The sequence below is a fragment of the Rutilus rutilus genome (assembly GCF_951802725.1).
Source record: "Rutilus rutilus genome assembly, chromosome: 1".
Classification (NCBI taxonomy): Eukaryota; Metazoa; Chordata; class Actinopteri; order Cypriniformes; family Leuciscidae; genus Rutilus; species Rutilus rutilus.
The window spans coordinates 50,935,535-50,957,135 of record NC_140209.1 but is presented as its reverse complement, the minus strand read 5'-3'; the positions used below and the strand labels follow the sequence as shown (position 1 = coordinate 50,957,135).

Genomic DNA, 21,601 nt, shown 5'->3' with positions numbered 1-21,601 from the left:
CAGGTATTGAGTAATAAGGAATAGGACTACAACAACAACGACAACAATTGACATAGCCTACCTAACATTTAAATGCAAGCTAAAAGAAGACTAAAAGACTTCAAACGAACACAGTTACATATAGGCAGGCACGTGCGTTATATACAAGCTATATTGTCCTTTCATGTTTCCATTTATTAAGATTATTCATTTTTGAGTCCCATTATTTTTTTTCTTCTTTTTTTTTTCTTATTTTTTTGTGTAAATGCGCTGGGAAAAGAAAACATTCAGCCCCCAGTCCAAAAAACGTCCTCGCGACGACTTTTTTTGCTTTTCTTAATTTGAAGTCACCGAGAAAAACAAAAATGCAGCTTTGCTCTATGGCGCAGTGTTCTTAACTTTGGCAATGAATTTCTTTTCCTTAACCCTCCTGTTTTGAAACCAAATCGTGATTTGACGCTCGGATAAGTTGGTTGCCGCTGAAATCTTTCTCCTCTTGTCCTTTGTGATGAATTTGTTGGCTGCATATTCTTTCTCCAGTTCCTTGAGTTGTACTTTTGTGTACGGTATCCGCTTCTTTCTACCTCGACGGAATGAGCCCCCGTCATGTTGGTGGGCCACAACATCTGGAACGAATAACAAAAAGTTTTATTAAATAATGGGCTCATTCATTGTCTACCTAAACTACGTTTAAAATTTTTTAGCATTTGTAGATTTTCGGAGTTAATCAATTTAACAATGTAGACATATGCAGACGTTATTTGATTAGTAAATTATATATTTCTTTATGTAAGCGTGTTGTATTTGTGTGCTTTAGAAAATGAAGTCACATTGGTGCTCTTGTTTCTGAAATTTAAAACCTGTATCTAAAATAAAACATGTCTTCTGTCTGACCAGAAGAGTAATATCTTGGATATTTGTGAGAGTTTTGGCAATACCTTAACGCTTAAAAAATATTTTGAGCACTCTCATTTAAGACGAAATATAGTTTAAAACGTACCCGCTAATGCAGACTTCCAGAGATGGCCAGCCTGGCTCTGGTCCTTGGAGCAATACATCTGACTACCCCATCCGTTAGCCAGAGCCCAAGGTTGATAGCTGTCCATAGGCAGGAGACTATCGTGTCGCGGCTCTCCCGTTCCAAGCGTCTGTACCACTGACACGTCCAAATAACTGGCCATGGACTGGTAGGGACTGGGGTAGCTGTGGTAAAAGGCGAACTCTTTAGCTCTGCTGGGATATTCTTCAGATGTGACCGGGGTATCCATGTATTTTTCTGCAGAGTAGCTGAGTGCACTCGGCTGCGTGCAGGACTTGAGGGAACCCCGCCCCATTCTGCAAGGATAATAGCTGTTGCCAAAGTAGCCGTACGGGATGGGACCGGTGGACGAGGCCTGTGGAACCGCTGGGCAGGGTGTGCACTGCTTGCCCGGCTCTGCAGAACTTGAAGTCGATACGTCCACAGTGGAATAGCTGGAGCCGTGGACGAGGCTAGACGGGTGGCCACTCAAAGCCGAGTGGGCCATCAGATTCCTGCACTGGTTGGCTGCAAAATTGCCACTTCCAACCAGACCCTCCATGTTCTTCAGCTCATCCAAGTTGTTTTCATACACAAACATAACCGTGTCCGCCCAGCGAGGATTCAGGACCAGGGAGGTGGTCATAGCACGCTCACCATTCGGACGGAAAATTATGTTGCAAAGACTAAAGTCCGAAGCAGGACACTCAGTTACATTGGTACAGCTGCATTGACGCAATGGACTACAGTCTGCATTGCAGTGCCTTCATTGGATAAGAGCTGTACCACGTGCCGCATAAAATAAACCTTGACTGAAGAATGTCAAAGATTTTTTTGGTCAAGACCGAGTTAAATGTGTAAAAGTTATCTTCAAATGCTGCCTTGCCTTGCATTGCCTTTATGCATTAATCCACTCTAATCCACTTTTTGTTCTTTAACTCACTGAGCATTTCATCGCATCTCTGGTTTTGTGGGGAACAAACTTATGTAGCGTAGCTACGTCTGATGCTCTTTGTTATTTTGATGTTAAGTCATTGAAAGAATATACATTTTAAGTTAAATTATGTTGTTCAACAAATATCATCACAATATAGGCAATGATGAAGGGATTTTGTTTTTTATTTCTTACAGCCTACACGTTCATGTCATATTACGCACTGAATATGCCTACGCGCTACGCGTACTTGCTACATGAAATAATATAATTTATATAGAAATATTCATGGCAGCTCCCTTGCTGATCATCAAATACTATAACAATTTCTCCCAACATCTCACTGCAAAAAGCAATAGAAATGTTTAAATGGGTCATACTTTTTATGTAGGATGTAATTGCACATTGGCCAAGCACACGTTGAAATGCCTTTAAATCATTACAGATATTTTAAAGGCCCATAATCAGCAGTGCCAGATGTATAAATTATTTATCATTACCATAAAAAAATGAAAAATCATAACTTGTCTCATACATAAGATTGAACAACGCCTCGAAACATTTTATGAAAGACACAATCCGCTGAAATAAAGAGGCAAAATATCCACTTTCAAAACGGTTCCCTCGGTTGTTATTCAAAAGTCTCTATCGCTAATATAGAATGAGAACTGCAGCTGTACAAATCACAAATTATAGAATTTATTATTACAGAGTTTGCAAGGTGTTTAAAGGTTTTTAGATAAACGAGTTGTGCGCCTATTTTTATTTCACATTCTATCAGTTTTTTTTTTTTTTTTTTTTTTTTAAACAAGACACTCGCTATTAGCATTTTGCTTCTGGAAACTGAGATCCGGTGAAGAAGATAAAACAACTGAAAACAAAATTCGAGTGAATTTAATCCAAACTCGAGTGTAAGCAAAATGTAAAAGTATTAATACTGCAAGAAAAATGCCCCTAAACGAGCAAATAAAGACACATAACTGACAAATAAATGTATAATGAAAATTGTACATATAATGTACTTTTAATATGTAAATCCTCCAGGTTATGTGCTGTTGTTTGTTTGTTTGTTTGTTTTTACTTTCCCCCTCAGAAATACCCTTAGATTATATGCATTTATATATGCTGATATTTTTTAATATTTTACAGAGGCTTAAAGCCTAATGCATGTCATTGTGTGTGGAAAATTCAGGGAACAACAAGATGCTTCCCCTTTAATCCTCCTTCCCACACACACACCTCCCCAGACTGCTGTCTTTACATAAAGGTCAGGCAAGGCCCTCAAGGTCAAGGCCAAGTTTAAAGGGATGAGCCCTCCCTGAAGGGCCTGTTTAGGAGGCAATGATAGAAGCAGTCCCTCCTTAGGCAAACTATCCAAGTTCAAGGTCTCTGAATCCAGCAGGAATAATAAAAAAAGCATACAGGCAAACAAAATTGCTCAGATTTCAAAGAAATGACTCAAACCATCATATTCAGAGTGTAATGTAAGTTACTGAAATTCAATAGATCTATCCAAAATAAGACGAAAATGATTTTCATGTTGTTTAAACATTGTGAATCATCAATGAATTTCCATTACCACTAAACAGCTGTTACTCTGGGTTCAAGCATGAGATTTTTGTAGTCAGGGCTATAAGAAGCCTCACAACACATGTTGTGCTTGTGCGAAGCTGCTACTGTACACAGGAAATGCCTTTATGGTTTCATTGTAAAACGCCCTGCCCACATGCAAGGGGTCTTACAAGAAACTCTGTACAGTCTGTCCAGCACGAATTAACTTACATCTTCAGAAGACTGGTGCATGATATTCATTAAGGACAGGGTAAGTTTTATAATAAAATCTTATTGATACAATATTTAAAACAATATGTAAAGTTCAAATGACAGATAGCTAAAGTGAAGTGATAGCACGCGAAGGCGAATAGGCCTATACGTTTTGCGTTGTAAGTTTCACGTGAATCGATGTAAGAGTTCATAATATCAAAAACAACATTTATTTTAAACGTAAAACGCAAGGTAGCCTACCCTACAAAATGAGGTGTTCCGCCTTTCTTTACCAAACATTTTACGTTTACACTGAAGACGACGCCTACATAGCCTACCTAATGAGGTTGTTCATGCGACGAGAACTGCATTGCACAATTACACACTTACAAAGTTACACTTACAAATTACATTTCGGTGCAAATTTTCAAATGAAAGGACACGAAAAGTGCAAGTTAATTTCTCTTAATTGCCATTTTGATACATCAAACTACAATAAATGGTTTAAATCAATCATTTCAATATCATTAATTTTAGCATTGTTTATGCACGAGAGTAGCCTATGGTTGGCGTCCGTTCAGTAAAATGGTAAACGATAAAAAAAATTGAAATGTAAAAACTTACATTTTTTTTGTAATTGAAATCCTATTACAAAACTTTAGAACGTTTTTCTGCATTTTTTATTTATTTTTGTACACGAAGCAATTATGTTTCAATGAAGCGTGAGCAACAACATGATCTATGCGTGAAAAGTAGTGTGCATTGTGCAATTTGCCTTTCTGTATTTTGTGAGTCAACCGGCTAAGATAGACTTTATGGTTACAGTCACTTATAGGCAACTCTCAGCTCTGTTATGTCCTCTCGAATTTAAAGTTCACCGAAAATTTTAACTTTTCACTAATTTGCTCGTCCTCGTGTAGGTCCAAACCTCTATGACTTTCTGTAGAATACAAAAGAACATATTTTGAATAAAGTTGGGGTCCAAACGACATTGGACTCCACTGACTTGCAATGAATGGACAAAGACGCACATTTTTCTCACCCAAATATCTCCTTGTGTGATCCACAGAAAAAGAAAAGAAAAGCGATTTAAGTTTGAAACGACATGAGGGTGAGTAAATGATGACAGAATTTTCATTTTTCTGTGAACTAATCCTTAGTAAAAAAAGAAAATAATTAAACAGCTACAGGAAACACACGGTGAGGAAATTCTGATTGTTACTTCATGAAAGGTACCGATTATTGTGATATAGAATTCAGAAAATGTAAGATAATTGTAATCTCACTCAAAGGATTTTAATATAAAATCTGACAATGGCTGGTTTTACCAAAGCACTTAAGCAAAAAGATCACGCAAACTAATCGACATGTTACCCAAGCATAAAAACAATGCGCATATTAAGGAGCGCTCTGACCACTCGATATTGCAAATAAAAAGTAACTTTATAATGCTCTGACAGTTCATCAGAGACAAAGACAAGTAAAATATTAATAAAATATTCGATATTAATGACTTGTGATTGTTACCAAAGGAACACAATATCTAAGATTTTACTCGATTTCAGTTAAAGTAGCCTATATAAATGTAATCATGTCACATGATACCGCAGTAGTGTGAGTAAATAAATAAATAAATAAGTGAGTGAGTGAGGGAACTTAAATTAGCTTCTTCCACTCACCATATTCCTCTAATGGCAGGTTCAAATCTGCCCAAGTAATCTATTCTATTGCATTTTTTAAAGGCTTTGACCACTCGAACCAGATCTAAGAAAAGTCACTCTATATTCATGTAATGGCGTTGTTCTCTGCAGTGAGGATGCGGGTGTGCGCATATAGCCTACTGTTCTTCACAACTAATATAGGCTAATAACGCCACTATTCATAATAGTAATAATAAAAAGTCACATAGCATCTTAATCACTTTTACAATTACAGTTTCAATTAGTCCCAAAATCCAGTTTCGGACATATCATTATAAATACTTTAAATGGTCAAATGTACATAACAATATCCAAGCTATAAATCAAATCCTGAGATGACAATAAAATTGGAAATTGTGTCGTGAAACCATAGAATTTATTATTGCCTATTAATTTTGGTATTTTGGCAACACCAGTAAGGGCTAACAGACCCATATTTAAAAAAAAAAATCTACATGGAAAAATCAACAGCAAAGGTTTAAACCCCAAACACCTTATATTTGAAACATTGATTTACAAAACAATTGTCAATATGTCATTCCTGCTATTCATTCCCTTTTTCAGTTATAAAAAATTATTAGGTACTATGCATCTCTATCAATTCGTGTAATGTATACAGATGGCCAGTTAATATATTCATCCAGAAGGGGTTAAATCAGATCTAAAAGGTAAATGCATGCAGTTTGTGACAGCAAGATTATATAGGAGACAAGGAAATGTTGAAAGACAATGTGAGGACAATGTATCATCTAATTAAATCAGAAAAATTCTGTAGTTTTTGACACAAACATAGGCCTATGTGAATTTCAGAACACCAGGTTACCATGTAAAACGATGTAATGCCCCTATGACTCTATAAGAATAGTGGTATCTGTGGGAAAAACTGCCTAACAAATAAATAAAATGGATAGTATTTCTGTATTTAGCACCACATAACAATCTCTGTATAAGTTTCAGAGTAATGGTATAGACAAAGAAGAAAGAGGGGAGGGTTTACCTCTGCTGTTATGACCAGACACAATTATTTAAATTATTCATTTATAACTATAATTTGTGGAAAGACTATTTTACATTGCAGAGTTGGGATATGGGCCTACATTTTTGGAAAGGGGGAATAAGACTGATTCTATGGAAAAAAATAAGTATATTGCTATAAGAAAAATGTACAATTTTGTGTCAAATTATCTGAATCGTAAGCCTTAAAGCTCTTTGACATCTGTGCAGAATACATTTTAATATAATGTACATTTTAGTGAAAATCTGACTGGACTTGCATGGCTTTCAAAATGCCTAATACATTAAGACATCATAAAATCACATACATCCAAACTGTCAAAGCTTTCTGATAATGACTGATCTTCATGGCAATCTGAGAGGGTAGGATGCACATTTCCCAAAAATGCTCTTTATATAAAATAGATGCTAGTTAAGAATGCTGTCTAATCATTATGGATTGACATGATATGAAACAGCACATCACTGAACTAGCCATTAGGATAAATGTGTAAATATGTGGGTCACATAAGCTTAATCAACTTCATCAATATGTTCTTTCATTACTAAAACTACTGCTACAACACAAATACAATAGCCTTACACTGTCAGAACAAAAATGTGTCTTTTTACCTTTAGGGCTACAACTGATTGTCACTTGTCACAACTTCTAAAAGATGCATATGTAGTATCCTAGAATAGGTAAACCCTTTAAGGGATAAGATGTCCTTTTGAGGGTATTGCCCTGATGGTTTCTGTCTACTTCTAATACTTTATTTTATAATTAATTTAAGTGCAGCACATATTAGGGCTGATATTTGCAGTACAACACAAACAAACAAACAAACCTGAAAACTGAAGTTTTGAGGATAGGAGGATAATACATTTTCCCCAAACTAAAACAAAGATTTCATTAACCAAGTAAATGTCTTATTTCTGATGTTATAGAGTTCAATGGAGAAGAGGTAGGCCAACTAAGAGAAGTTTAAACTAAAGCTATAAGCATAATTAGCATAATCATGGAATACTGAAAAGTTCAAAAAGACATTTTCAATCATTGTGGAGTTAAAAATAAAAAAAATCGAAAGCTGCACTCAAATATAATTTTAACTAACTTATTTTAATAACTCAGATAACATTTACTCATATAATAATAATTATTGTTGTTAACAACATAGTCATTGTTTTTTTTTTTGTTTTTTGTTTTTTCTGAAGCAAGTATGAAGCAATCTGACGCATATTACTATTCTATCATGCTCTTTGTACAGTTTAAATTTTAGTAATTATCAGACACACCTGAAAAAAGCGCATCAGGACCTTTTCTTGAACATAACAGCCAGGTGTGTTGGAGCAGGAAACTATAGCTACTATCTGCAGATCAACCTTGCGGTATGTTATAATTCCACGTAAACGAAAAGCCTTGTGGATCACTGCATGCAAACGGGACTTATTGAAAACACTATAAGCGGTTAAGGAGGCATGGGTGATGAGTCTTGTTTTAAAATGAGAAATAAAGAAGTCTTTACTAAAAATATCCATACCTGTGAAACTTTAAACATAAAACCATTTTCAAGAACGGCACGATCAAAGTATATTATGCATTTTGGAAGAAAGAGTCCTGCATCAGAGCAATACAGATAAAAATGTGCGCAACCAATCCGTTAACGGTTTGTTCAGGTGCACCTGATCTGCCCCAATAAAGTACAGCTTTGTAATATTGTGTGGTTACATTGCGAATGGGGAACAGATTTAAACTTTTGAAGGAAGACGAAGACGAAGAGGAGTGAAAGCAAAAGGACACGCAGACTGCAGAGCAATGAAACGCAACAGACCCTCATTTAAATATCTTTAGTTTTTCTTATTCACATAATAATAATAAATAAAAAATTTGCCCTTTATGATAAAAAAATATTTTTTTAAATAATAAAAAAAAATTAATTGCAGTGAAGCTACTTGAACATTTCATTATTTCGATTAATTAGCCATAATATTGAAAATGAACTTATTAATGCAGCAACCTAAATAGGCCTGTTAAATGCAGTTTCATAAAATAAATGTGTTTTATACAAATACATGTTAGCATAAAGAGCACTAATATAAAACTACAGTAATACAAATCTATATTAAAACAATATAAAAAAAATGATATATATAAAGCCTATTACTAGGGAAAATAGCTTGGAAAAAAACTGCAGTATAGGCTATCTGCTGATATTATGTAGCCTATAGATTCTTGCAGTTTTGTGCTAAAGACCCAAACGGACACGCCCACAAACAGTGCATATCTTGGTCATTGTGTACTGATCAGTAACGGGGACTTTTTTTATCAACAATTATCAATGCAGACAGTGTCGTTTCAGTACAGCCAAACTGAGTAGCCTAAAGTACAGACAACACACAGTTTTGTCTGTTAATGGAAGCGCAATTTCTGTCACCACTACGCGATGTCTGCGCCAGTCTCCAGATACTACAGCCTTAAGGCCTATTTAATGGAGCCTTTCCCTTAACTGACAAGTGATCAAAGCACTGGTGGATAACAATATAACCATTGGTCAGTTTGATATCAGGCTAATCTTAAGCGCCACGGATGGGAGCATATGCCACAGTCTGAATACGGGAAATGCAGCACTCGAAGTGGGGAAAAAAGTGCCAGTAGCCTACTCCTGAGGGATGAAATTGTTGTTGTCCACCTCGGTTGAAATCGCGTTGCGGGGCGGTCAGAGTACGCGGGCAATACGTGAGAAGTGCCGGTAGCCTAAGCAAAAAAAAGTGAGTGGTGGTATAGCCTACAGTTTAAAATATAGAAGTGCCGGTACTGGTACGTATACCAGCCCACTTCGAGCACTGGATATGCCACAGTCGTGAGATGGAAAGAAGAGAGGGCAGCTCTTTTTGTTGCTAAATCAATACGCAATGTAAAACAAAACGTGAAAGCCTCAAGTACTAATGGTAATTACGGACCTTATTCTATTCAGAATCCCAAACTGCTATTCTAAAATGCTAAATGGCAGACAATACGGTAGCCTATAGCTTATAACTTAATGTCCAAACAAGCTAGACTACATGTTAACTGCAGAAGCCCTTAATGATCCACATCTCTTGCAGTCACGTGACATTTTTATCTGTATGCATCACTGCATCATTGCTGTGTCTTTAAAAGGGTCTTAAAGCCACAATAATGAAGAAACTAAATTTAAAATATTCATCAGGCTATTCAACCGCACTATACCGCGCCTTCGTTCAACACCTTTGAGCCTGACAGCTCCAATAACGATGCACTTGAAGCAAATATTCACCAAAATATGAAAATGTTGTCATCATTTACTCACCCTCATGTCGTTCCAAACCTGTATGAATTTCCCTCTTCTGCGTTACACAAATGAAGACATTGTGAAGAATATTTCAACTCTTTGTCTAAACTGATAGTAGCCTAGTTCCAAAACATCATTGGACTTAAAAAAAAAAAATATATATATATTGGCTATACTTTTTGTGCCGCAGAAGACAGAAATGCATTCAAATTTGGAACGACATGAGGACGACTAAATTATGACAGAACTTTCATTTCTAGGTGAACTATCCCTTTGAGCATGAAGCAGGCGCTACTTCGTCGTAAAATAAGGTAGGCATGCGACGCTTATATTGCTTATATTATTAAGCAATGCCAGCATATTCTGTCTGGCAACGTTGATTTATTTTTTTATTTTTATAAAATTAGTCAGTTCAAATTCTCTGACAATTTTCCAATTAATTGTCTTTTTAAAAATAAATTCATTTTCCTCACATACTTATACGGCACTGAAACGCTTTCATCTCTATTATAAACTGTAGACCTCTGCAATTTGGGGACATAAGGATTCTAATGATTGACTTCCAAAAATACAAACATCAAACAGCAAGGAACAATCAGGGTTGGCCTATCTCAACGGGGAAGCCACTGTGACAGTATGCAAAGGGAGGTCGATCTTAATTCTCCATAACAAAAAAGTACAAAGGCCGGTCGGAGACCAAAGACAATTTAACACCTCCCTCTGTCCGCGCGCCCCGGCGGCGCCTCAGCGGATAGAGCGCGTCTCTCATTAGTACACAAGATGGGACGACCTGAAAGGTGCAGAGGTGAGGGAGGAGGGGGGGTGGACAGCGACTACAAAAACAACTCATCTTTTCCTTCATAAACGAACTTGGCTCGGAAGACAAGTGACAATCCTTTTTTTTTGGGTAGGGCTGGTCTGGGACTGTTTTAAGGACTATGAGAAGTGTGTGAAAATCCATTTGGGGAATATCTGGATTGCGGACGTGATATAAACGATAAAATGCGTAAGTAGCTAACAACATCCACATTCCAACAGCAAGCTGAGAGGAACGTAGCCTACACCTTTTTTTCTAGTCGTTTAAGTAGGCCTGCTGTACAAAATCAACATCTGTGTAGCGAGATCATTAAATTAGGAAATTAACTTTGGGGCTTTAATGAACCCCCCCTTCTTTCTCATTGTAAATGTGATGTTCGCAAAGTAAACGAATGCCTAATGTGAAGTAAACTTTTCAGTAGCAGAGGGCAGGGAGTCGCCAGTGTCTACTGTTGCTCATGCTGACAGTGATCAAGGAGAGGAAGAGTGCCCTCGTATTTCACTACTGAATGGGATAGACCAGAGTCGGCGACACCGGACTGCTTTCACGAGGGAGCAGCTGACCCGTCTTGAACAAGAATACTGCAAAGAAAGTTACGTGTCTCGACCCAGACGATGCGAACTGGCGGCAGCGCTTAACTTGCCCGAGACCACAATAAAGGTAATTCACTGCGGAGACCTTTTCATGCCACACTCAACCTCTGGCCCAACAGGCAGCATTTAAAGAGTTTGCTATTAAAAAGTGTTCATTCAAGAATACATTTGAGACTAACTTCTGCAATCCATGAAAGTCTACTGAAGTAGAATTTTTAATTTTGAGTTTAAGAGAGGATTGTATGTGTTTTGTGAGACTGGGGGTTTCAGACAAGCCAAGAAGCCATAAAATCAGACACCGGATCTCTATCCCTGCTGAAACTGAAAATTTGGATACATCTACCATTACCTAATCCCACCAACATGCTGTGTCCTTCACTAAGACCCTTTATCACTCTATTTCATTATAGGTCTGGTTCCAGAACAGGAGGATGAAGGACAAGAGGCAGCGTCACAGTCTGCACTGGCCTAACCCACTGGACCCAAACCTGTGTGCCTTCATGGTGAGTCAGGCGGCTGCTGGACTCCCCTACCCACTGCTTCCCCGCTTACCCCTTCATCTATACTCTCATCTCGGCATGGGTAGCCTCCCCGGTTTTTCAAACCCCTACAGCGCCACCACAAGGCCAGTGGACACTTTGCACCTCCCTCCTTCGACCTACCCCTGGCTAGGTGGACTTCCACAGCCGGCTCTCTATTCCCCTGTCCAGACAATGCACCATCCCGCAGGATGCCACTGTCCCCATTGCCTGCACTGGAGACCGGACCACCTGCTTAAACCTAGAGGGGGAGCTAGGACAGGCACGCAGCCCAAAACCTTCGGCAGTGCTTCAGGATAATGGGATAGAGGTGGATTTACCATGATAAAAGGGATAGTTCACCCCAAAATGAAAATTCCATCATTGTTTACTAAACCTACATGACATTTTCTACAGCGGGATACAAAAGAATATATTTTGAAGATTTTTTTGCCCATATCAATGAAATTTCTAAGGCTGTTTTGTATTTATGCATCTGTACAGTTATTCAAAATCTAGATAATGTCACTCTTGAAAAACTATTTTGTTGTTTATCGTACTGTAATATAGATAACAGTTTGGTTTACTTTCTTAAAATACCTGATCTTTTGAAGTTTGTTCAACATTTTTCATCTATTGACATTTCTGCACCTGAACACTGTGTACATATATGCTTTCCAAAAATATATATGACAAAATTGACTATTAAAAATATTTATGGAAACATTTTACTTAATGTATTGCTTCCTTTTTCTTAATAAAAAATAATATTTAACAATAATAATGGGACTATGCAAGGACAGAAAACAGTTAATGCTCTATTCATTAACATCCTCAAGAATTCATATAGCTAAGTTCACACCAACAATTTTGTCATTGTTTAACACCAACCTGTTGGCCAAACAGCACTGTAATCTTAAAGACTACTTATCAACTTACAGACACAAAGCTCCTGTCATTATACTCCTTGCTAGACACAACCTGCTGAATTATGATCTTGAAAATCTAAAATCAAACAGCCTGTAACCAGACAAAACATCAACAGGTGGACAGGGGTGTCTGAGACTCCAGAGCCTCAAAGATCTTGCTCTAATATATAATGTCTGCAAGTGTGCAAGTAAAACGCCTGAATTAATGCATAAAATGACATACAGTGGCAGCAAAATGGACTTGCCACACTGACTATCTTGAATTTATGAATACACATAATTGTATACACATATACAGTTCAAAAGTTTGGCGTCAGTAAGAATTATTTTTTGACGGAAAATATTTTTACTCAGCAAGGAAGCATTTAATTGATCAAAAGTGGCAGTAAATATATTTATAATATACAAAAGATTTATATATATAAAAAAAATCAACATTGATAATAACAACAAATGTTTCTTGAGCAGCAAATCATCATATTAGAATGATTTCTGAAGGATCATATGGCACTGAAGACTGAGTTGACTGCTGAAAATTCAGATTTGATCACAGGAATAAATTACATTTTAAAACATATATAAAATAGAAAACAGTTATTTTAAACAGTCATAATATTTCATATTACTGTCTCTAATGTGATCATATAAATGCAACCTCGGCAAGCATAAATCCCACGAACACCAACGTTTTGAACGGTAGTGTATGTTAATTTATTGTTTAATTCACTGCTACCATTGTCTATGAAATTATGGCACTAGTCATGACTTTTAAGAAAAAACACATACACACAAACAAACACATCAGCTTTCAACACACTCCACTAGAAATTAAGAATTAAGTAGTTCGAAGGTGAACATATCCATATCCAGGTGTGTGGGCTTATTTTACCTCCACCTGCTACAGGTGAACTCTAGTTGAAAGGCTTCTCAATCTGTGTCTCAGCGTAAATAAACCAGCGTCTGGCTTGTGTCATGATAACAGTAACAAGAACATGTGCTGAATGCCATACATTCAACTTTATTTGTAGCTACCAAAACAATTTATGTGATGTAAAAACTTCAGGGTTGCTGCTTCATATGGATGAATTATTTTTTAATTTTTTTATGGTATTTGTAAGGAATGTCATAGCATTACTTTAGACAGAATACATTTAAAAACATGGTTTGTAAAATAATAATAATTAACCTACATAGTAAAATGTATCGTTAATATGAATGCATGTAACATTGTCACATCTATGCATGTTTAGAGGTGTAAAAACCAACACTTTGGATGCTTAGATCATTAGAGACATCAGCAGTACCCTTGTCTGAGTCTGACAATAACTCAATGGGTGACGTCTGCAGTAAAGCCTTGGCAATAGGTGGGAAATGACAGTAAAGGAAAAAAAAAAAGCCTGCTCCTGTGAATTGCGAGTGATGTGGTAAATTGGGACAGACTGTAAAGAGATTCTGCTCTGGTGACTGTGGGAACACCGATTGAGCACACAGTAGTGGATCCTCTTTTGTCTGAGGAGCACTACCGTGTGATTTTTACAACTTCCTGCTCCTAATACTACCTCGGCCTTGAGGGAGTCAGAGGTGGACAGGTTGACATGACTGCAAGTTCTCCATAAACCTTCCTCATGCAGCCTCAGTATAAAATATGCCTCTTCTTATTTCCTATTTGAAATATTTTAAAGAACATTGTATATTTAATCAACGCAGCCACACATCCATATTTTTTACAACATCTTAACATAGTTAAAGGAAGTTGCTTCAAAATGCATCATACGCAGATCAATAAGTTTCTGTTTAATTTTTAATTGGGAAGTTCAGAAGCTACAGAAGTAGTTCCATTTGCAGCAGTTTCACAGGATTATTTCTATTTCAAATAAACATGTTTGTTTGAACTTTATATTCATCAAAGAATCCTGGTAAAAAAAAAAAAGTTTGCATAAAAAGTAGCTCAAGTGTTTTCAACATTGATAATAAGAAATGTTTCGTGAGCAGCAAATCATATAGAATGATTTCTGAAGGATCGTGTGGCAGCTTTGCCATCATATCACATTTTTATTTTACAATATTACTGGTTTACTGTATTTTTTATCAAATAAATATAAAGCCAGTGTTGGGTGTAATGCGTAACTAAGTAATTCATTACTGTAATTTAATCACTTTTCCCTTGAAAAATAAAGTAAGGGATAACTCTTACTCTTAAAGTTTCTTGTAATTACATTGAAAATGTATAGACTATATAACTGTTATGAAATGTGGAGGAGATGAACCCATATGCAGACCGTCTGCAATTGAACAAAGTTTATTGTAGACAAAAAGGGAAAACAAGACCCACAAGGGGGCAAAACATGGACAGGACAAAGAGTGACTAAACTAGACTATGACTTGACCGATAACTAGACGATAAACAAACAGCAAGTACAGAATCAGAACTTTCTCTAGACAATACTTGTGACAGGATACTCACAAGGTTTCACTAAGTATGATAATGAACCGGCACAGGACAGCAAACACAAGGGGCTTAAATAGGGTGAAACTGATAATGACAGCAGGTGCCACAGATGAAACAATAATGACTAACGAGGAGAACAAGGGGGCGGGGTTAAGTAACGAGACAACACAAGCACATGGCCCAAACAAAAGGCCATGTGCTTGCACACAAAACATGGGTCTGTCATGATCCTGCCTCAAGACTAGAGAAAATCAAGGACAAGAAGGCAGAATCATGACTATAACAATTCTAGATAAAAACAATTGTGGATTTAATATCAAAATTAAACGTCTAATGATAAAATGTGTGTTTTTAATGTAACCTTCTCCCTTTAAATTCTTCGGCCGGTTCAAGAATAAGGGTGTGTTTACGTGACAATTGTCAAAACGATCCCGTTCTCACAGATCTGCGAAAATGACTAAAAAGGCTGTATATGCATGCCAGGCCAGTAGGTGGCGATGGCACTTTGTCAAGAAACTGTGAACACGTAATACACGTGCGCATGACATCACCGTTTTTACAAAGTCTTTTACATGGAGACGGTAAAGGCATCGTTTTCAAAACCTTGCACTTCTCAGTCATTAGTACAGTAATCTGATTACACTGTTGGAGATGTAATTAGTAGCCATTAATAATGACTTTTTTAGAGTTAAGTACCCAACACTGTTTATAGCCTTGGTGAATATAAAAGACTTCTTTCAAAAAAAAAAAAAAACTACCAATCCAAACTTTTCAACAGTAGTGTATTTACACGTTTCTACCGCACTGAAAATGACTTAGCTTTTTCCAAGCATCTTCCAGTCCCTTCCTACACTGTCACTGGCCACCCATCCTGATTTATGAAAAAAAAACCTTCAAGAGGCCAAAAGTGTTGAAAGTACGAACGGCACAGGTACAGTAGCCTACAAGATTATCACACAAATAAAACACAATAAATGTGATGCTATTTGGCTTATAAAACAGCGGCAAACATGCTCATCTGGCTCAAGCGTTAGATTTCCACATATATTCACATTCTCGTTCCCTACATCAAGTACACACTGCATTCACTTCAAGAGGTACAAAGCAAGAAAGGGAGAGAAAGGAGTGACTGGAAAGAATAGTTTACTTTTTGTGGATCACACACTTCATCACTAAATACAGAAACGTGATTAGGAAAAGCCACAATGAGTTTAAAAGGAAATTAAGTCAACGTTAAAGTTAATTAAGGAAAATGAACTCTCAGAGACACATTAGCACCTCAGGGAAACCAGCAGTCTATCTTATACAGTGAAACAGATGTATCACAAACAGCTGTAATAGCCAACATTTCTAAGTGTAACATTTACATGGGTCTCATACAATCAAGCATATGCACTGAGCTTTACATATTGCTATAGCTTAAAGTGAGATGAGCAATTTAATGGTATGTAGTGAGCACAGAAAGCTTTGTTAGGTTCAAGAGGAAGCCACACTGAAGCTGCTGTGTTTGCCAACAACCACAGCTGCATCGTCTTATGGATGAATGATCGCCTGAAGCTGCCGAAAGCAATTAGCCAGTGTAATATGCAAGTGTTTGTCCCACTAAACAACTTCCCTTGACAGAGAAAAAACCCTAAGGTTATGACAATCTCTTAAATTCACAAAATTATTGTTCAATATTTATTGTTTTTTAAAATTGAGCTTTTTAATTTTAGCCAAAGTATCTTACAGTAGCCTATTGCAAAAACACAAAGACATCCTTACAGAGGACCTATTATGCCCTTTTACAAAGTCTTGATTTTGATTTGGGCTCTTAATAGGTTTTCATGCTTGAATGTTCAAAAACATTCCTTATTTTTCCACATATTTTACACCTCTCCTTCCAGTCTGCTTAGTTCCTGTCTCTCTAAAGGTTCACCTTACAAAAAGCACATTGTGCTCTGATTGGTCGGCTGGATCAGTGTGTTGTGATTGGTTAACCACTTTGAGCGTGCTTCATGTCACACCCCTTTACCATAACCATGTTAGATCCAGGCTGTCTTTTGGACATGAGATAACTACTTGCAACTTAACCTATTGGGCGGGATATTATTTAAATGAGCAAAATTGTAACGTGTACATTCCATGAAGAACATTTAAAGGCAGGGTAGGTAGGATTTATTAAAAATTAAAGATCCAAATTTGTTAAAACTTTCTATATATATCAATACATAATTAAAATGTAAGAACTCTGAAAAAAAGAGTATAAAAATCAAGTGACTCTAGACCGTTTAATCTGTATTAAACACAGCTCATTATTTCGATTCGGGACGAATCAAAGGATTGGCTTAGGCGACTGTCACTCTCTCGCAACCATGGCAACCACCCTTTTGCCACACAGCACCTGCCCACTTGCGCGCGACCGTTTGATTTGAGGAGTGCGAGAGGCACGGAACCTGATCACACCTCCGTCCAGTAGATGGCGGTAATGCACTATGTTTGCAAGCTGCCAATAAAATCTATCGAAGAAGAAGAAGAAGGCACTGAACCTAGGAATACCAAAACAATGGCAGAGAAAGAGCAATCTAAATTTACAGTACCGGCATATGCAGTTAGTGAAGGCAAACCAGGCAAAAAAATGCCCCTTCCCCTCCGCTTGTCTCAGGTAAATAATGCGTCCTCTAGCTCAGCGGTCGGAGTCGCGCGTTCATGTGTTTTGGGGGCGTGGCTTTGGAAGAAGCACAGAAATGAGGGGGTGGAGTGAATGGAAATAATGAGATGTCTTTAAAACAGTCGTGAGAGGTCTACAGACACTCGATTTTGATACTTTCTTTTTCAGAGTACTTACATTTTAATTATGTATTGATATGTACATAAAGTTTAAACAAATTTGAAAAATAAAATTTTTAGACCATTTCTACCTACCCTGCCTTTAAGACTACAATCGAGGCATTTCAGGGAATTACTGATATAGAGAAGAACTCCCTTTGGAGGGACTCCAAATGCTTTAATGCACAAACAGCAACAATTTTTTATATTTAAAATATAAAACTTTAACCACTAAACTATGTCATCCTATATTTTAATTTCTCCATGGTTTACAATAATTGTCTGACCAGATGATGCAATATTAAAGTAAACTGCCTATGATGTTCAGCAAGCAAATACCATGCAGAATACATTATCACTGAATCATCCCAATCACTTGAACAAATGAAAATCTGACCTTGTCTCTTCTTACATAATACTACAGGATAGCTTCAGTATTGTTTTCAGTTCTGTAATCTCGTACCATTTGTGATAGCATAATTAGTCATGTACATGTTGACATACTTCTAAGATAGAAAAAGCAAAGGAAAGCAAGCAAGAGAGTTATGAGTATGTATGATGTATCTATATTGTTGCTAGGACAAAGCTTTATTGCAGCAGTAAAATCTACAGGCTTGGCCTGTGTCAACTGAAGCTATTTAAGTACTGTAAAACTCAGATATAGAGTGATGAAATCTGTCTGTGTCAAGTTGTCTGTCTTTTTTTTAACTGTCTTTTCAGAGTGAGTAAAAATTTAAATAGTGAAGATCATTCAGTCAGAACATTTCTGTCTTCTCGGAGAAGACTCTGAGAAGTCTTTTATTCCCTATTGTGATGTATATTCCAGTGAAACAGCTTCTCAAACTAGAAAAAATATAGGGCGGGACTTGATTTTGTCTATCGGAAATTGATTGGATGGTTGTGGTCTGCTATTGCTGTGATGTCATGTGAGTGACAGGTTACCCCGCCCTTGCATCGGTAAACACATCATCAGAGAAGAAATGAGGTGCAAGAGGGAGGGGAAGTTATTTTTGATTAAAGATTATGAGGGCAAATTAAATTTAAATAAATAATGATGTGCTCGTGTAATCTCTTATTATAAATAATGCAATGTTACATAAAAGGAACAAGAATTGTCCATTTTGTCAATTGTCATTACATTTACATTTAATAATTTAGCTGACGCTTTTATCCAAAGCAACTTATAAATGAGAAGAGCAATAGAAGCAATCAAACTAACAATATGGCAGCAATATGCAAGTGCTGTGACCAGTCCCAGTTAGTCTAGCACAGTACACATAGCAAGGTGTTTTTTTAAAATAGATATAGAATAGTAAGTATTAGTATTAATGGGTCAAGTATTGACAAAAAAGATGTGTCTTTAGCTGTTTCTTGAAGATGGCTAAAGACTAAGCTGCTCGGGTTGAGTTAGGCAGGTCATTCCACCAGCAGGGAACAGTCAAGGTAAAGGTCTCTGAAAGTAATTTTGTGTCTCTTTGGGATGGTACCACAAGGCGCCATTCACTTGCAGAACGCAAGCTTCTGGAGGGCATATAGGTCTGAAGTAGAGAGTTTAGGTACAGGGGTGCGGAGCCAGTGGTTGTTCTGTAGGCAAACATCAGTGCCTTGAATTTGATGCGAGCAGCGATTAGCAACCATTGCAAGTTTATGAGGAGAAGTGTGACGTGTGCTCTCTTCGGCTCGTTAAAGACTACTCTTGCTGCAGCATCTGGATCCGTTGCAGAGATTTGACAGTGCATGGTGGAAGGCCTGCCAAGGGAATATTACAATAGTCCAGTCTGGATAGAACAAGAGCTTGCACAAGGAGTTGTGTAGCATGCTCTGATAGGAAGGGCCTGATCCTCCTAATGTTGTATAGGGCAAATCTGCAGGACTGGGCAGTTCTAGCAAGTTCTAGTGTAGTTCAACTGATCATCAATCAAAACTCCAAGGTTCCTGGCTGTCCTGGATGTAGTTATGGATTATGAACCTAGCTGAATGGAGAAGTTGTGATGGAGTGTTGGGTTGGCCAGAACCACAAGCAGCTCTGTCTTCGCAGGGTTTACTTGAAGGTGGTTGCCCTTCATCCAGCAAGAAAGCAGGCTGAGATGTAAGCAGCTACCGTCAGATCCTCTGGCTGGAATGAGAGGTAGAGTTATGTGTCATCAGCATAGCAGTGATAGGAACAACCATTTTTATGAATGACAGATCCTAGTGATGACATGTAGATGGAGAAGAGAAGAGGTCCAAGCACTGAGCCCTGAGGCACCCCAGTAGTTAGACGTTCCGACTTAGACACCTCACCTCTCCACGACACCTGAGAGGTAAGACTTGAACCGTTGGAGTATTCCTGAGATGCCCTTTGTCTTGAGGGTTGACATGAGGATCTGGTGGTTAACTGTGTCAAAAGCAGCAGACAGATCCAGCAAGATAAGAACTGAGTATTTGGAAGCTGCTCTTGCCAATCTCAGAGCTTCAATAACCAAGAGCAGGGCATTCTCAGTCGAGACTGATTACTGGATGATATAGTAATAGTTTTCATAAGCAGTGGGGTTATGTGAACCTGCTTAAATGCTGTGGGAAAAGTACCAGTGTGAAGAGAGGTTTTGATGATATGAGTGAGTGCGGGTACAACTGAAGAAGAAATGGCTTGAAGGAGATGAGTGGGGATAGGATCAAGCAAAAAGGTAGTAAGGTGATTGGAAAGGATTCATTTTAAGACTGCCTCTGAAAGCGGAGAGAAGGAAGGCAGAATGTGTGTGTTGAGCGGTAAGATGTGTGTGTCAAATTGTGATGTGGAAAATTGGCCGCTGATCGTGGTGGGTTTATTTATGAAGAATGTGACAAAGTCGTCAGCTGTTAGGGTTGATGAAGAAGGAGGAGCGTTAAGAAGAGAGGAGAAAGTTTTGAAAAGCATGCGAGAATCAAAGGAATTGTTCATTTTGTTGTGGTAGTAAGTCATTTTAGCAGTAGAGACATTTGACGCATAGCAAAAGTTTGATGGTCCGACTTCATCTCAAATGAGCAGGTGCGAGAACGCTGTGGTCTAAAGGAACCTCTGTCCTCTGTACTTACCCGGCGTCGCTGGAAATGGATAGGACATGTTTTACGTATGCAAATTAATCGCTTACCATTACAAACCTTTATGGCCATTCCTGGACCTCTTTGGAAACGCCCTAAAGGAGGCGTTCGTACGACAACAAAAAGATACTTTCACAAGACTGCTGAATCTTTTATCATGGTGCCCTTTGGATTGAGCAGAAAGAAATTTGACCGGGAATGGCAAGAACATATTCAAACCTTGGCAATGGGCCGAGTACAATGGAAATGCATCACAGAGGAAATCGTCCATACCCGGCTAGGGTGAATAGGATGCTAAGCAAAGTAAGCAAGAGACATTAGCAGAGAAGGATGAACCTGCACCATTTTAATTATTATCAATGAATGAAATGAAAATTACCAATCAGGAGAAAGACTAAGGATGATGTGAAAGGTATGAAAAGGAGAGATTTTGGAGGAGGGATTGATACAAACCAAGGTCAGTGGGGTATTTCGATTTGCGCCAAAAGTTGTCTAAGCACGATGTTAAGAGTGGAGAAAAGAGCATCAGTTGCACTGTTAGTATCTAGTGATGAGAGCTGATTAGGGGGGAGGAAGTGTGGATGAGACAAAAGAGGACAGGCGGGAGGGTGAGATTGAGCGTAGGTTACGCCGAAAGGTGACCTGTGGAGGTTTCCTGTGCCAGGTTGAGGTTGAGAGTGAGGAGGAAGTGATCTGAGGTGTGCAATGGAGTGACCAGCGTATGGTAA

General features: G+C 37.8%; 2 protein-coding genes across 2 annotated transcripts; one reads left to right on the top strand and one right to left on the bottom strand.

Moving 5' to 3' along the window:
- Nucleotides 1-238: 238 nt before the first annotated feature.
- On the bottom strand, nucleotides 239-1,662 carry hoxb13a (homeobox B13a). Its single transcript, XM_084384771.1, has 2 exons — nucleotides 980-1,662; nucleotides 239-605 (listed from the first exon to the last, which is right to left on the bottom strand). The coding sequence occupies exons 1-2, from the start codon at nucleotides 1,641-1,643 to the stop codon at nucleotides 358-360; spliced, it is 912 nt and encodes a 303-aa protein (XP_084240897.1). The 5' UTR covers nucleotides 1,644-1,662; the 3' UTR covers nucleotides 239-357.
- An 8,957-nt stretch (nucleotides 1,663-10,619) lies between these two features.
- eve1 (even-skipped-like1) lies at nucleotides 10,620-12,040 on the top strand. Its single transcript, XM_084388804.1, has 3 exons — nucleotides 10,620-10,705; nucleotides 10,935-11,176; nucleotides 11,520-12,040. Exons 1-3 carry the CDS (start codon nucleotides 10,702-10,704, stop codon nucleotides 11,946-11,948), a joined length of 675 nt encoding a protein of 224 aa, XP_084244930.1. The 5' UTR covers nucleotides 10,620-10,701; the 3' UTR covers nucleotides 11,949-12,040.
- The last annotated feature ends 9,561 nt before the right edge of the window (nucleotides 12,041-21,601 follow it).